General features: G+C 38.6%; 1 protein-coding gene across 1 annotated transcript; it reads right to left on the reverse strand.

Annotated features, from left to right (window-relative positions):
* Positions 1–290: 290 nt before the first annotated feature.
* On the reverse strand, positions 291–14,030 carry LOC143774314 (mucin-3A-like). The gene is made up of 11 exons (XM_077261764.1): positions 13,885–14,030; positions 13,418–13,531; positions 13,074–13,186; positions 12,514–12,584; positions 12,271–12,395; positions 11,114–11,173; positions 9,011–9,179; positions 8,475–8,642; positions 5,521–5,609; positions 5,300–5,364; positions 291–1,432 (listed from the first exon to the last, which is right to left on the reverse strand). Exons 4-11 carry the CDS (start codon positions 12,582–12,584, stop codon positions 1,373–1,375), a joined length of 807 nt encoding a protein of 268 aa, XP_077117879.1. The 5' UTR covers positions 13,074–13,186; positions 13,418–13,531; positions 13,885–14,030; the 3' UTR covers positions 291–1,372.
* Between the last annotated feature and the right edge of the window lie 890 nt (positions 14,031–14,920).

Below are 14,920 nucleotides of genomic sequence, written 5' to 3' on the forward strand. Positions count from 1 at the left end.
TATCCTAGCCAAAGTCATACAAAAGCATTAGTGGAAATGTGATGATTTACTGAGCTGTGACCGAATTTTCCCGACTTTAAGTAAAATGCTTGTGAAAGTGAACACGAATCCGAATGTGCAACCTTCGCGCCGAATTTGAGATTGGCGAACGTTTTCTGAACATGTTCGCTCATCTCTAATAAAAAATTATATGCCAGCACAATTTAGAAACAATTTCTAAACTTTGCTCAAGTTGAAATAGGAGCAGTATTTGAAAAAACTAATCTCAGGGAAAAAAGACAAAATAGCTTACTTAGTCTTAGAACTTTAATTCTTAAGAATTTATCAGGATGCAATGAACTCATAATATATTCAATAATACAAGTATATATACAGCATATAATAAATCTTATTACATAGTAAAATCATAATTTAATAAATAAAAAATAGCATTATTAAATATGTTACGCAATATCTTTTATATACAGATACAAATGATCATAGTCATAGAAGATAAAAGTGCTTTAAACTGGTAAAATGTTTTTCCGTAGAGATTTCATATATTTGTTAATAAGCTTTTGTCACAATTACCATTTTTGTTCTTGAGTTGCTTAAATACTGAAGAGATTCACATTCGAGAAGAATTTTTCTCGATTTGTACAGAATGTACAAATGACTTAAGGCTTCTATGTTCATATGAAGATTATGTAAAAACGTACCTATCTCATCTCATGGTAATGTTGACTAGTTCAACCTCTTATAACCACTATAATAGTGGGAAGGGATAGAGAAGAACAGGAACAAATCACCCATTTGGAAGGGAGTCAATGAGAGTTGACCCTTGTTTGCTCTATGAAGTTTGTGTTCTTTTTTTCTTTATGACACATCGATGATTATTCTTTGTTGTACATGGCTTAAGGTTGAGTTAAACCAAAAATAGCTATAAAAAGCAATAGTTACGACACCATTATTTTTACACTTGCCCCTTATACTTAACTCCAAGTCATTAAACATGAACCCTGAGGTAGGAACCTGAGGAACCTGGAACTTCTAATGACCTAAACATGTATTACGGTAATAAATTTTTTGGAAAACAAAAATCCAGGATTAATTGGATAAAATAATGTATGTTCCCAAAATTCCAACCATACAACGAATCATTAAGCTGACAAATGAAGAAAACTCTTGTTGTACAGTCAAAAAGTGAAGAAGATTCTTGTCTTTGAAGGACAGCAGAACATCCAGTCCATCCACATCTGGAACCAAGCACTGCAATGTGCCTCATGTTCATAACTCTTCTTTGCTCAGTTTTTGAGACATTTTGTGATGACCTAATACATATTTCAGTTCATTTGATAGAACGACAAGATCTTTTTATAATGTCTTGAGATCTTCAAGTGGTTCTCTCATAAGTGTTTCCGCTAAGCACAACATTCGCTCTTGGTACAGTCACCTGAAACAAAACAATGTAATATGAGCTTAAGCTCGGACCACAGCTAAACATGAAACTCTTGTTAGTAATTTTTCCTAAGCTATTACACGTTGAATGAACAATCTTGCTACAATATATGTAAAAATATACTGTATGTATTTGTTCTTATTTCATTGCTTTATTGCAAAAAGTAGAACATTTGTACATGTTACCAATAAATTGAATTTCGAATTGGGGTTGAATAATGTCGATTGACAATGTATCTCTCTGTATGGTAAAACATTTTAATTGTGCCATTTTGTACTTTTGGCTCTTTGTCTGACAATCTTACTATCTTTTTCTCAAACCTCTTCTTTCATTTGTTGATATGTGTTCCCTGTATAAATATCTTGTTCTCACAGGAAAAGAGTAGGGATTGTAGTGCCACCTATTAGAAGTAACAGTCATTGAAGTCAATATCAACCAGATCCTCCTTTCGTAATCATGTTTTGAGGATTTTGAGGCCGGCTAGATTAGTATTAATACAATAGAAAGGGTTTGTAGACCCATTGCGTATAGAAAACATTTTGATATATGGAGGTACCCACTAAGAAATCATTTCAGAGTAAATTGGCTAGATTAGTAGTTTTTTACAGAGTTCTATGGGGTAAAGTTTGTACTGGTGGAGAGCACCAAGTGTGTGTAAAGAGACTTATTGGCCATGTAATGTTCTCTTGGGAATTTTGATATGCAAATAGTCTCTTCAGAGAGGAATATTTCTGGGGCTTTAGTGCCACCTTTAAGAAATAGCAATCATAGAAGTCAATATTGTTCCTTAAAAGGGCCTTACTACAAGACTTAGGATATAAAGCCAAATCAGAACTTCCATTTGCAGACACATGTATAGTGGTTGCTATCATTATATACACAAATGTATCCTTCTCTTCCTCTCCTACTGGCTTGTCTCAAGAAGAGTAATGTGGGATGACCAGTTTTGAAAAAAAAAACATTTAAGTTACTCATAATGGCCAACAGAGTAATATATATACAGCTCTGGCAAAAACTAAGAGACCACAGCACAGTTTTATAACAATCAGCTTCTCTACATGTCTGACGGCCATTCCATTCTGGTGTCAGTTGAACTCCAACCAGAGGACACCTCATTCTACTTATTGTGCTTCTGATGAGGTGATCATCTGAACCAAATCTTATTCAACGAAGGAAAGAATAAAAAACCCTGCTGTGGTGTTCACAATCCTCTTGCAATAGGACAAGCTGGATGACAAAACAAGTGCTAGTAATTAGGGTTGAGCGACTTTTATTTTTATAGGATCGGGTCGGGTTTCACGAAATGCGACTTTCTGAAAAGTCGGGTCGAGTGAAATCGGCCGATCCTATAAAACAGTCGGGGTCAGGGTCGGGGTCGGCCAAAACACGAAACCCAATGCAGTGCAATGGGATATTATGGTTCCCAGGGTCTGAAGGAGAGGAAACTCTCCTTCAGGCCCTGGGATCCATATTTAAGTGTAAAATAAAGAATCAAAATAAAAAATATTGATATACTCACCCTCGGACGAGCCCTGGTACTAACCGCCAGCCTTCCTTCCTAAGAATGAGCGCGTGAAGGACCTGAGAATTATGTCACGGCTTGTGATTGGTCGCGTGAGCGGTCACATGGGCAGCCGCGACCAATCACAAGCCGTGACGTCATCTAAGGCCCTTCACGTGCTCATTCTTAGGATGGAAGGCTGCCGGAAAGAAGCCGAGGGTGAGTATATTCCTATTAGGTATATACTCACCCTCGGACGCAACCTGCTTCTTTCCGGCAGCCTTCCTTCTTAAGAATGAGCGCGTTCAGGGCCTTAGATGACATCACGGATTGTGATTGGTCGCGGCCGCCCATGTGACCGCCACGCGACCAATCACAAGCCGTGACGTAATTCTCAGGTCCTAAATTCCTAGAATTAGGCATTTAGGACCTGAGAATTACGTCATGGCTTGTGATTGGTCGCGTCGCGGTCACATGGGCGGCACGAGACCAATCAGAAGCCGTGACGTCACGGAAGGCACTAAACGCGCGCATTTTAAGCAAAGAAGGCTGCCGGTTCCCTCGGTAAGGTGCAGGCTGTGTCGGAGAGGTGAGTATATCAATATTTTTTATTTTAATTCTTTGTTTTACACTTAAATGTGGATTCTGATACCGATTACCGATATCGCAAACATATCGGAACTCGGTATCGGAATTCCGATACCAGATTCAGAAGGTTGCCGACCTCATGGCCAACCCCACACAGGGGTTGGGTCGGGTTTCATGAAACCCGACTTTGCCAAAAGTCGGCGACTTCAGAAAATGGCCGACCCGTTTCGCTCAACCCTACTAGTAATATCCCAAAAGTAATAGGAATGAAAAAATAACTTTTAACCGTGCCAAAGGAGTTGAAAAGTCTTGACTGAGGAAAAGAAGGGTTCAATTCTGTCTTTACTAGTAGAGGGACACCGTGAGTGTCATGTTGCCTCCATCCTTAAAATTTCTAAGACACCAGTCCATTGGCAGCTCGGGTGAAGTTCATGGCAAGAACAGTTTGTAACAAGCTCCTAGAAGCGGGACTCAAGTCATGTAAAGCTAGAAAAAAGCCTTTCATCAATGAGAAGCAAAGGAGAGCCAGGCTTATGTTTGCCAAAGACCATAAGGATTGGACCATAGAGGACTGGAGTAAGGTAATCTTTTCTGATGAGTCTAATTTTCACCTTTGCCCAACACCTGGTCATCTAATGGTTAGACAGAGACCTGGAGAGGCATACAAGCCACAGTGTCTCGCACCCATAGAAAAATTTGGTGGAGGATCAGTGATGATCTGGGGATGCTTCAGCAAGGCTGGAATTGGGCAGGCTAATCTTTGCGAAGGACATATGAATCAAGCCGCATACAAGGTTATCCTGGAAAAACAGTTGATTCCTTTTGCTCAGGCAATGTTCCCCAACTCTGAGGACTGTTTTTTCTAGCAGGACAATGCGCCTTGCCACACAGCTAGGTCAATCAAGATGTGGATGAAGGACCACCACATCAAATCCCTGTCATGGCCAGTCAAATCTCCAGACCTAAACCCCATTGAAAAACTCGGGAATGTAATCAAGAGGAAGAAGGATAGTCACAAGCCATCAAAGAAGGACTGCTTACATTTTTGTACCAGGAGTGACATAAGGTCACCCAAAAGCAGTGTGAAAGTCTGGTGGAAAACATGCCAGGACACACAAAAGCTGTGATTAAAAATCATGGTTATTCCACAAAATGTTGATTTCTGAACTCTTCCTGAGTTGAAACATTAGTATTGATGTTTCTAAATGATTATGAACTTGTTTTTTTTGCATTATTTGATGTCTGCAAGCAATGCATTTGTTTGACCGTTTATCATTTTCAGAAAATTAATACAAAATGTATTGCTTGGAACTTCGGGGACATGTTGTCAGTAGTTTATAGAATAAAAGAACAGTTTACATTTTACTCAAAAATATACCTATAAAGAGAAAAATCAGGCAATCAGGCAATCAGGCAACTGAAAATTTTGGAGTAGTCTCTTAATTTCTGCCGGAGCTGTATATATATATATATTTATCTTGGTCATGTCATGACACCGCTCTTGAGATACTTCTAGCCAAGAGGAAAGGTGACATGTTTCAATTAAAATTTCAGATATAGGATACAGAGGTGCAGTTGTAGCCTAAAATATAGGAAGACATCTGTATTGTAAGTGACATATAGTATATTTAGCATAACAGTATGGGAACTCCAAGGTACGGATCTGAAGAAGACACCTGTCCACTATTTTCTGCTTTTTTTGTACGGAAGAGATAATATGAAACCATCCTTAAACTGACTTCTTCCTTAGCGGATATCCTTTAATATCTTACCTTCATGCTGGTATTTACTTTCTCAAGGTCTGGAAGGAAGATTGAGTTCACAGGAACTGCAGAATCTGAATCAAACAAATATACAAAACAATGAATTGAAAGGGTCACATTTAACTTAACCAAAGCCCTTACTGTGCCCTCATGGTTGTAACTTTATACCCTAACTTGCTCTGGTAATTTTTGGATGGCACATGTTAGCTCGGCAGAGAAAGATAACTCACCACTGGCGCTGCTGTTAGAGTATGAAGCAGCAGGACCTCGGTTTTCCTCCTCCCATCCCTCCTCATACCACCGATTTTCATCTATTAATCTGTCAAAACAGCAAAAAAAAAAAGTTAAGTACAACTTCTACAAATAGTATATCACTGCTACCGATATCTCTACTACACTTACTCTCACTACTAGAATTACTTTGTCTCAATGTACTATAGCAGTTCTGTTACTAAAACCACCGGTATTAATACTAAACCTAAAAGTTAATGTTGAGCGAATGTCCTTGGATAAGGCGTTATCCGAACATGCTCGTGTGCCAACCAAAAAATATGTTCGAGTCCCCACATGTTTGATAGACAATCCCTGAATCCAGGCATGTGTTGTGGCTGTCCAACAGCCCCGAGATATGCAGTCGTGGGAACTCAGATTTTTTGAGCATGTATTATCATTACTAGAACCATTACCAATCTTACAAGTACTGCTATGTTTACTGCCATGCTTTTACAGTTTGACTTCTAATACTACTGGAATTATTTTTTTTAATTTAATTACTACTAGAGATGAGCGAACATGTTCGGAAAACGATCGCCGAATCTGAATTTGCCATATTCGTGCCATATTTTTACCATACGTCGAATTTATGTTTGATGATTGATTCCGAACATATTCATTTCTACTTCCAATGATGTTCGGCAAATGTTGCGAAAACAATATTCGGTGCTGATCATAATTGCAACCGAATTTTGAAAAATTCACTCAACTCTAGTTACTACTTCTATAACTCTATTACCATTACTTTACTAGAATCACTTCTAAAATATATTTTACTATTACTATTACTGTTATAATTAATATTGCTGCTGCGCCTATTAACACCGCTGTTATTACTGCTACTATGACCTTTACGTCACTTATCACTAACGTTATTGTTACTGCTATCATTACTTTTGTTAATAAGCCAAAAAATAATTCTGTATGTTTTTTCAGCTTAATTGTAATTAGAGGCAGTATTCGAATTCCTCTTTTATTTTTTCCTCCCCTTATTCCAAGTGCCATAACTTGCATTTTTTTTTTCTGCCAACATAACCATTTGAGGGCTTGTGCTTTTTCAAACTGAGTTATAACTTTGACTAGCACCTTTTATTTTATCATATTATAGAGTAGAAAAAGGCAAAAAAAAATCCAGGTCTGGTAAAATTGTTAAAAACAAATCCTTGTAGTTCCGCCACTATTTTTCAGATTAATTGTGCAGTGATACTAAAGTTGTAAAAAAAAAATATCAAAAAATTAAAATAGTTTTCTGTTGCTGTTTTCTAGGACCCATAATGTTTTCATAAAAATTTTTCTGTTGGTGCTTTGTGAAGGCCTTTATTTTTTTTCGTGACGAGTTGACATTTCCGGTGCCATTTGGGGTGCATATAACATTTTAATCACTTCTTATTACATTCTTTTGCTGATGGGTGGGAGTTGTGGTGACAATAAACAAACATAATTTTGGCATTTCTATTTTTTTGTCTTTTTAGCTTTTACAAAATGATTAATTTTATTGGTTGAAATTATGGTCTCCTATGAAACTCAGCCTATGACCTTCCGAATGGAATTCGCGAGAGCCACATCCATCTGGCAAGGTGTGGGCTTAGATCTTGAGCAGTTCGAAAGGCGTTGAAGAAAATTGGGAAGGATTTAAAGCAGATCGTTTAAGGTGATATTTTATGAGGCTTCCTATGAGTTAGTATTAAGTTTTCTTCACTTAGTTGCACTAGGTAGACCGCCGCCCTCCCCTGTTGTATATTCATCATATGAGATACTGAAATAAATGACTCTGCCATCATTGATGAAAGTTGGCACAAGAGCAACATATTCTGGGACATTGCAAAGTGTTGAGTCAAGGTGAAAGATCACCTTTGCGTGACTATAATTGATGCCAGCGTTGAACTTGGTGTGTACACTAAGTGAGTGATTAATAGAGTTTGTGAGTCTACAGGCCATAAAAGAATAAAGGTTATCTCTCAGGAAATTGTTAACGTGGACAGTTAGTCTCACTTATAGTTTAAGACTGAGAGTGACTAATATGAAATGCGTCACCCCCTTGAGTCTTTGTATAAAACTGCAGCTCAATCATGTCGCTCACTCCATTTTTAGGGCAAAAAAACTGTTTATATACAAAAAAAAAGGTCTATCACTTTCTAAAACCTTGAAGTTGTTTGTCTATTTACGTTATTCACTAATTCATTAATTTTGCTATTGGATGAAAAATCCATTCATTACATGTTGCTTAACATTTCGCATTCATTTTATACATTTTTATTCATCTTTTGGTGGAACAAATGGTGGACATTTTTGATAAATATTTATTAAGCACTATGATTATTAGTGATAATTATTAACACAGAAGAATTTATTTTTTTATTTATTTCAGGTATTCACCGAGTATAGCTGGAAGCTCGGGTGATATGTTAGATTCCCCTTGCCCGCATGTTCCATGGCTGTTAAATGGCTACAGGGTTTATTGACATACACTGGCTAGCCCCGTATGTTTTGTCCTTGTTTAACAGCTGCGTAACAAGCGGGCATGGGGACTCGAACATGTCACTCGAGCATTTGCGATACTCGGTGCCTTCCCGGAGCATGCTAAGCAAACTCGAGTAACGAGCACTTGCTCTCATCACTAATTATGATCAGTACTTTGTGCCAACACCTAACCCAATGCCTAGACAAACAAAGAACTATATAATAAATGGAACCTTTAGTGATTGTCAAGAATCAAGACCAATCATGTGTTTCCACAAGATAAAAATCCATAAATATAACTGACATATAATTTCACCTCTAAATATGACTAGTTTCTTAACTTTTTTGGGAAATTTCAGGTCAAGGTGAATATTTTATTGAGAAAAAATTTTTCAGTCCAACTTTTCTAAGAACCTTTTCTTAGTCTACCTGGTGTAATAAAAACACTCACCTTTCTTTGTTAGATAGTCTCCGACGTCGGTACAAGATGACAGATAGAGCAATAATAATGACGAGCAACACAAATAACCCAACAGACACTCCAGCATATACTCCCGGTTTACTGATGGCCGTCTGACAGAGGTCTCCTGAGTACCAGTAATTGGGCGAAGTCTCACAGCTAAAATAAACAATGAAATTAGTTAAAGAAATGTGAAAACTAAAACAAATACAGAAAGCATGAAATAAAGATTTTTTAAGGCATTTTTAAAATGGTGATGTAGAATTAGAGAATTATGGCTGCTCTCTTTTTGGAAGAAAACATGTATTTTTTAAAGTCCTTCACAGGTAGCACAATTGGGTCCATTCATTACTGAAGATGTCAGAGATTATGAAGTTATCCAATTTTGGAGAATCAATTTGTATTGATTCAAAAACTGTATTAAGAAAACTATTTGTTTTGAAAATTCACCAAATTATCACCATATGGTTCCACGTTGACCATGCTTAGAATTAGCTTAGAAAAAAGAACAAAGATAGTTCACTTACTAGCAATTCGGTCCTTGCCTTGTGACAGAACACTGTCCTTTGTTACAGTTAATTGGATCTTTGCTATTGACACTACATCTGGAAACACACGTTGTTTTTCCTGAGACATTGACCGGACTATAATATTCTTGAAAGTCTTTTGGGATGTCGAGTGATTTCAAGCAGATTTCTAGAAGAATTAAAACAATAAAAAGTGTTTAACCTGTGTGTCCATTTGTAGATTTATTCAACATAGACTCTACTGTAACCAAAGAAATAGAAAATGAGTCCTAAGACTAAAAATAAATATAAAGTTGAATATTTGGATGGTATTCATACATTTTTAATGTCCCCACATTACTTGGCTTATTACATAGATATTTGGGAAACAAAACTATATGTTTTTGATAAAAATTAAGAAAAATTTGGAACTTTTCTCTGGACAATGGAAATATTTTAGACAAAGATAAGGGAATGCCATGTTAGAAAACCTATTAAATAACGATGAACCAAATTCCCAAGATTAAAATTTGGCAGATCCTTCGAATTTGACAGCGAAATGCAATTTGCATCAAAGTTATTTGATGCTAAATGAGTGAGACATCCCAGCACAAAATATACATAGTATTAGGGCTAGCGGAATGCACCAAATAATTAGAATGATAGAGTAAGGTGCGTTCGCAGCCCGGGGTCCACCGTGCAGAGATGGAACCTGCTGCTGAGTAATGACAGACTATATGGCCATACAAAATGGATTCACACACGGGTTAACTTCACCCTGTATGAAGAAAGTGAACCCTGTTGCGTCTCAGGACCACGATACCGCATAAAAGAGCGCAAGCAAGGAGTCACAGAATGCTATCCCAAGACTCTGGATTAGAGTTCATCTAGACCTCTTGCGCTCGACACCGCAACTGGAGTGTCAGAGAGAACAAAATAATAATAATTATTTAGATGCACGAGAGTGCGTGCGGTGCTGCTCTGGCAGACGCCACTAACCACCCAGGCTTGGGTAAGGAAAGCGCTGTGAAAGCACAAGGCGCCGCACTGGCGGTCACAGCAATTTGATGCTGTTTTGTGTGTCACGTGCTGATAGCTAAGTCGATAGCAATCATCCACCTTGCGCGAGCAGTCATGCACAAAGGAGGGGATAATTAAAGAGCGACTTTCACAAGTCAACACACACTTGGTTACAAGTGTACACTAGCGCATGGCCGAGCGGCCATGTGAACCATTTATAGAGGCAGTGCTACAAGACCTTCCAGATGGTCCAATAGGAGCCGCAACAGAACTTGAGCACGTGACCCTCGACCTCCAATCAGAGGTCGTCCCAAGGGCTTGCTCATTATTGGAAAAGCAGGACTTAAAGATCTGCTCGCTGCTGATCACTGCTGGCTACAAAGGCAGAGCCTGGATGGACAGTAGTAACCAGTCACCCAGTATCAGCCTGAGCCAGATGCTGTGACCGATGTCTCCACTGAGCAGGCTCCACTGCGGCTGGAGAAGAATGGGAGACCGCAGCGGAGAGGGCTCGAGATTCCCCCTGTGCAGAGGCCGGAACTCGACACCTAACACATAGGATGTGAAAAAATAATATAACTACTCACTTCCCTAATTATCTGTCTCACCACTCCTACTGCTCACTCTCCAGTCCTAAGTGACTCTTCTTTTAGATGCTCTTCAGTCTGCTTCATTCTTACTTGGGCACTTAAGTCCCTGTGTGCCATATGATTGCAGTGAATATCAAGATGTCACAGTGTTAGGTCTGGAAACGCCTGAGGCTACGTCAGCTATATTGAGGCTACATCAGCTATATGGACCTTGCTTATTGTGATAAAATGACATACGCTTCAATACATTCAATGCAATATAATGTCTGAGGACCCATAGGTTCCAGAAGGCCCATTGTAGAGTGAAGCAGGTCAAAGAAGATGTTAGCCCAAAAGGAAGAGTAAAAGAAGAAGAATGAAGAACTGGTCATGGGGCAATGAAAGCTTTGGAACAGGTGAGTTGTGATTAGTGGTTATTTTTTTTTATCATTGTGCTGGCCATCTGCTGTTCAGTAAAATACACAAGCTTCAACATTTCTCACATACTTTAATTGTCTATTTATTTTAGTCTTACCTTTGAAATCGAGAGGAACAGGTTGAACTTTTGTTGTATTTGCTTTGAAGCATAAACATTCTGCATCAGAGAAGACAAAGCATTAACATTTGGCTCGGATGCTCTTTTCTTCTTACCAACAAATATAAACCGATTCCTTACATTGTCAAAAGTTTGATAATTTAATAGATTGTGTATAATTTGAAACAATCGCACTTAAAGGGAGAATCAATGGGGAAAAAGGGTGATTATTATCAGGGAAATATCCTGAAGCAATCTCTATATATTCTCCCTCCTTAAAGGGGTTGTCCAGTACAAATCAATAAGTCTGCAGTCACTCTGTGTGACTGCAGACTTATAAATCCCCCTGGCACAGTGTAAGGATTCACCGCTTTCTGACCAAGGCCAGGAGGGTATGTATGCATTATTCATACTCCCGGTCAATAGACTCTAGTAAGCCATTTCCACTGGTCAGCCGCGTCACTAGATGGGTGTGGTCTAACTTAGTATAAGTGAATGGAGTGAGGCCATGTCTCCTGGTCGGGAGTATATATAATTTATACATACCCACTGGTCCCAGGTCAGAAACCGGCGAATCCCCACATCGCACAGTGTGTGCACCGGGGGGATTCAAAAGTCTGCAGTCACACAGAATGACAGAAAACTTATTGATTGTGACCGGACAACCCCTTTTAATGAAGAAAACTAGTAAATTAGTGTAATAGTAAAAATGCATGTATTTTGTTCCAAATACAATGGATTTAAGTAAAAAAAATTCTCAAAAGTTGACAACTCCTTTGAGATACTGTAGGTATTAGCCAGCAACTATTAATATCTCCTTCATGAACATCCTTATTTTTCAATAGGAAGAATCTAATATTTAGGTGCCAGACTACCATTGTGGAGATTCATCTCAACAAAATGTTGGGTATGTTCAATTCTTGCCTTCTTGTTAGCAATATTTGATATCAAGTGAGGAGCCCCAAGTAGGTAGGTTTATTTGACATCTTTACTAACGTAAATGAACACACAGGTGTCATCCATTCAAAGACACCTACCTACTGACAGGTCTTTTTAACCTTTTTGGATAGTATCAACACATTGCAAAGAATCAAGGAGTTAGGTAGACCTTAGACGACATGGCTTGACTCATGCCTAAAATACAATAAGATCCTTACCAGTTTTTGTGTCAGATGTGCAGTTTGTGTTATTTAAAAGTGTAAACACCTCATCAACAATTTCATTGTATTCATCAGCGTAAATTTTCAGCAATAGGATGTGTTCCACAATGATACTTCCGTTCCTGGGATTAGAAAATACAGATACAATTACTTGTTTTATGCATGAGCTTAGCGATTTAATATCTCCCCACATGGCTTTCAAAAATGGAAGTTGACCAAATCTATCTGCTGAATACTTACGTTATGTTGATGATTTCCACACCTTGAAAGATTCCTTTGTAATGTGGAGTTTCACTGTACAGTCGTGCCATCTATAATAAAATTGTAAAAAAAATAAATTAAGAGCCAAATGGGGAATAGAAAAAATAAATGTATTTCTTGGTCAAATCATCAGGGGAGCATCACTGCATCACTATGACAAAGAGGAAATGCAAAATATAAATACAAATCTTTGAGATCACCACTCCAAAATTTCATTAAACAATGGTTTTCTAGAGAGGTTGGTCTACCCAAAGATAAAGGAGACTAATTTATAATATTTTGGGACAGAACTGGTCAACGTGATGAAGTTTTGGATAAATTTAATTAATAACCTAAGGGATGGGAAAAAAATATTATTGTATGTTGTAAAGGGATTCTCAACACGTTCTCAAAGCAGCTTGTTGGAATGGTTTCCAACAATTCGAACGATGAAAGATGGACTGCTGTTGAGTCGTAAGAAAGCCGTTGAGCACTGTTTCATGAAAATTGCCAATGTTAAGACAGATTGAGAGAACCTTTGGAAATTGTTATCAGCTTACCTGTTGATTGAATCGGATTACAAAATCTGTGTATTCTTTTGAGTTTGGATCTCTTAGCTCGTCTTTAAATGTTTCTTCCACAGTAACCGTAACATTGACTGTGGCATTAACAACTGTAAAGAAATAAAAACAGTTATTAACAGTCTACAAAGGGAAATATTTATCATCCTGAAAATGGTAAAGGAAAAGTATAAATGCTATAAAAAAAAGCAGTGTGGCTAAACATAAACATTTATACTCCTCGTATCTATAGTCGATGTGTATATGTAGGTTTATTTATTTGTAAATTATATTTTCTAGATTTTTAATAAGTTGAAATACATAGAAAACAATAAAAAAAATACCTGGTCTGATTTCAGTCAAGATGAATTCACAACTAGTCCCATAGAAATTTGATCCACAAATACACTTATTCCCATCGTGGTACCCACCATTCTGACAGTTTGGGGTGACACCACCTAGAAATATTAAAAATATGAAATTCTATTAGAAGTATTATGGCTAGGATGGAGAGGCAGTGAGTATTTTACTAGTTTTCAACCATGTTTAGATTGTATAAACCTTTTTTGAAGAAAATAAAAGATCTACACATCTTTGAGAAGACCAAGCCGTTATTTAGAACAGATTGCTAGTGATGGCATCATCATACTTGACCCATTAATCTTTCACAAATCACATTTAAAGCAATTTCGAATGGGCAACTCAAACAGGTTTTCCTAAATGTGTTTAAATCCAGAAAGTGCTATCTAGAATATTAGTATTATTTTGATTTAAACATAAGACAGATGAGAAAATATAATTTTGGATTTACCTGGCTTTCTAGTAGAAGTTGTCAAAGTTATCTTTGTAGTGTATATTGTATTACCACTGGTAACTGGCACTGCTGATGTGAATGATCCACTTATTGTGGACCCTGCAGTTGGAGAGGACTCACTGGTGGCTGATGCAGCTGATGCGGATGATTCAGTGATTGTGGACCCTGCAGTTGGAGAGGACTCACTGGTGTCTGATGCTGCAGATGCAGATGATAAAGTGATTGTGGACCCTGCAGTTGGAGAGGACTCACTGGTGGCTGATGCTGCAGATGCAGATGATAAAGTGATTGTGGACCCTGCAGTTGGAGAGGACTCACTGGTGGCTGATGCTGCTGATGCAGATGATTCAGTGATTGTGGACCCTGCAGTTGGAGAGGACTCACTGGGGGCTGATGCTGCTGATGCGGATGATTCAGTGATTGTGGACCCTGCAGTTGGAGAGGAGTCCCTGGTGACTGATGCAGATGATTCGGTGATTGTGGACCCTGCAGTTGGAGAAGACTCACTGGTGACTGATGCTGCTGATGCAGATGATTCAGTGATTGTGGACCCTGCAGTTGGAGAGGACTCACTGGTGGCTGATGCTGCAGATGCAGATGATAAAGTGATTGTGGACCCTGCAGTTGGAGAGGACTCACTGGTGGCTGATGCTGCAGATGCAGATGATAAAGTGATTGTGGACCCTGCAGTTGGAGAGGACTCACTGGTGGCTGATGCTGCTGATGCAGATGATTCAGTGATTGTGGACCCTGCAGATGGAGAGGACTCACTGGGGGCTGATGCTGCTGATGCGGATGATTCAGTGATTGTGGACCCTGCAGTTGGAGAGGAGTCCCTGGTGACTGATGCAGATGATTCGGTGATTGTGGACCCTGCAGTTGGAGAAGACTCACTGGTGACTGATGCTGCTGATGCAGATGATTCAGTGATTGTGGACCCTGCAGTTGGAGAGGAGTCACTGGTGACTGATGCAGCTGATGCAGATGATTCGGTGATTGTGGACCTTGCAGTTGGAGAAGACTCACTGGTGTA

Source organism: Ranitomeya variabilis, chromosome 5, assembly GCF_051348905.1.
Source record: "Ranitomeya variabilis isolate aRanVar5 chromosome 5, aRanVar5.hap1, whole genome shotgun sequence".
Taxonomy (NCBI): domain Eukaryota; kingdom Metazoa; phylum Chordata; class Amphibia; order Anura; family Dendrobatidae; genus Ranitomeya; species Ranitomeya variabilis.

Coding starts and splice junctions, on each gene's coding strand:
- LOC143774314 (XM_077261764.1), bottom strand. CDS start 12,584: ATGGCACGACTGTACAGTGAAACTCCACATTACAAAGGAATCTTTCAA. Junction 11,174..12,270: donor CACATCTGACACAAAAACTG/GTAAGGATCTTA, acceptor TCTCTGATGCAG/AATGTTTATGCTTCAAAGCA. Junction 9,180..11,113: donor TGTTCCTCTCGATTTCAAAG/GTAAGACTAAAA, acceptor TAATTCTTCTAG/AAATCTGCTTGAAATCACTC.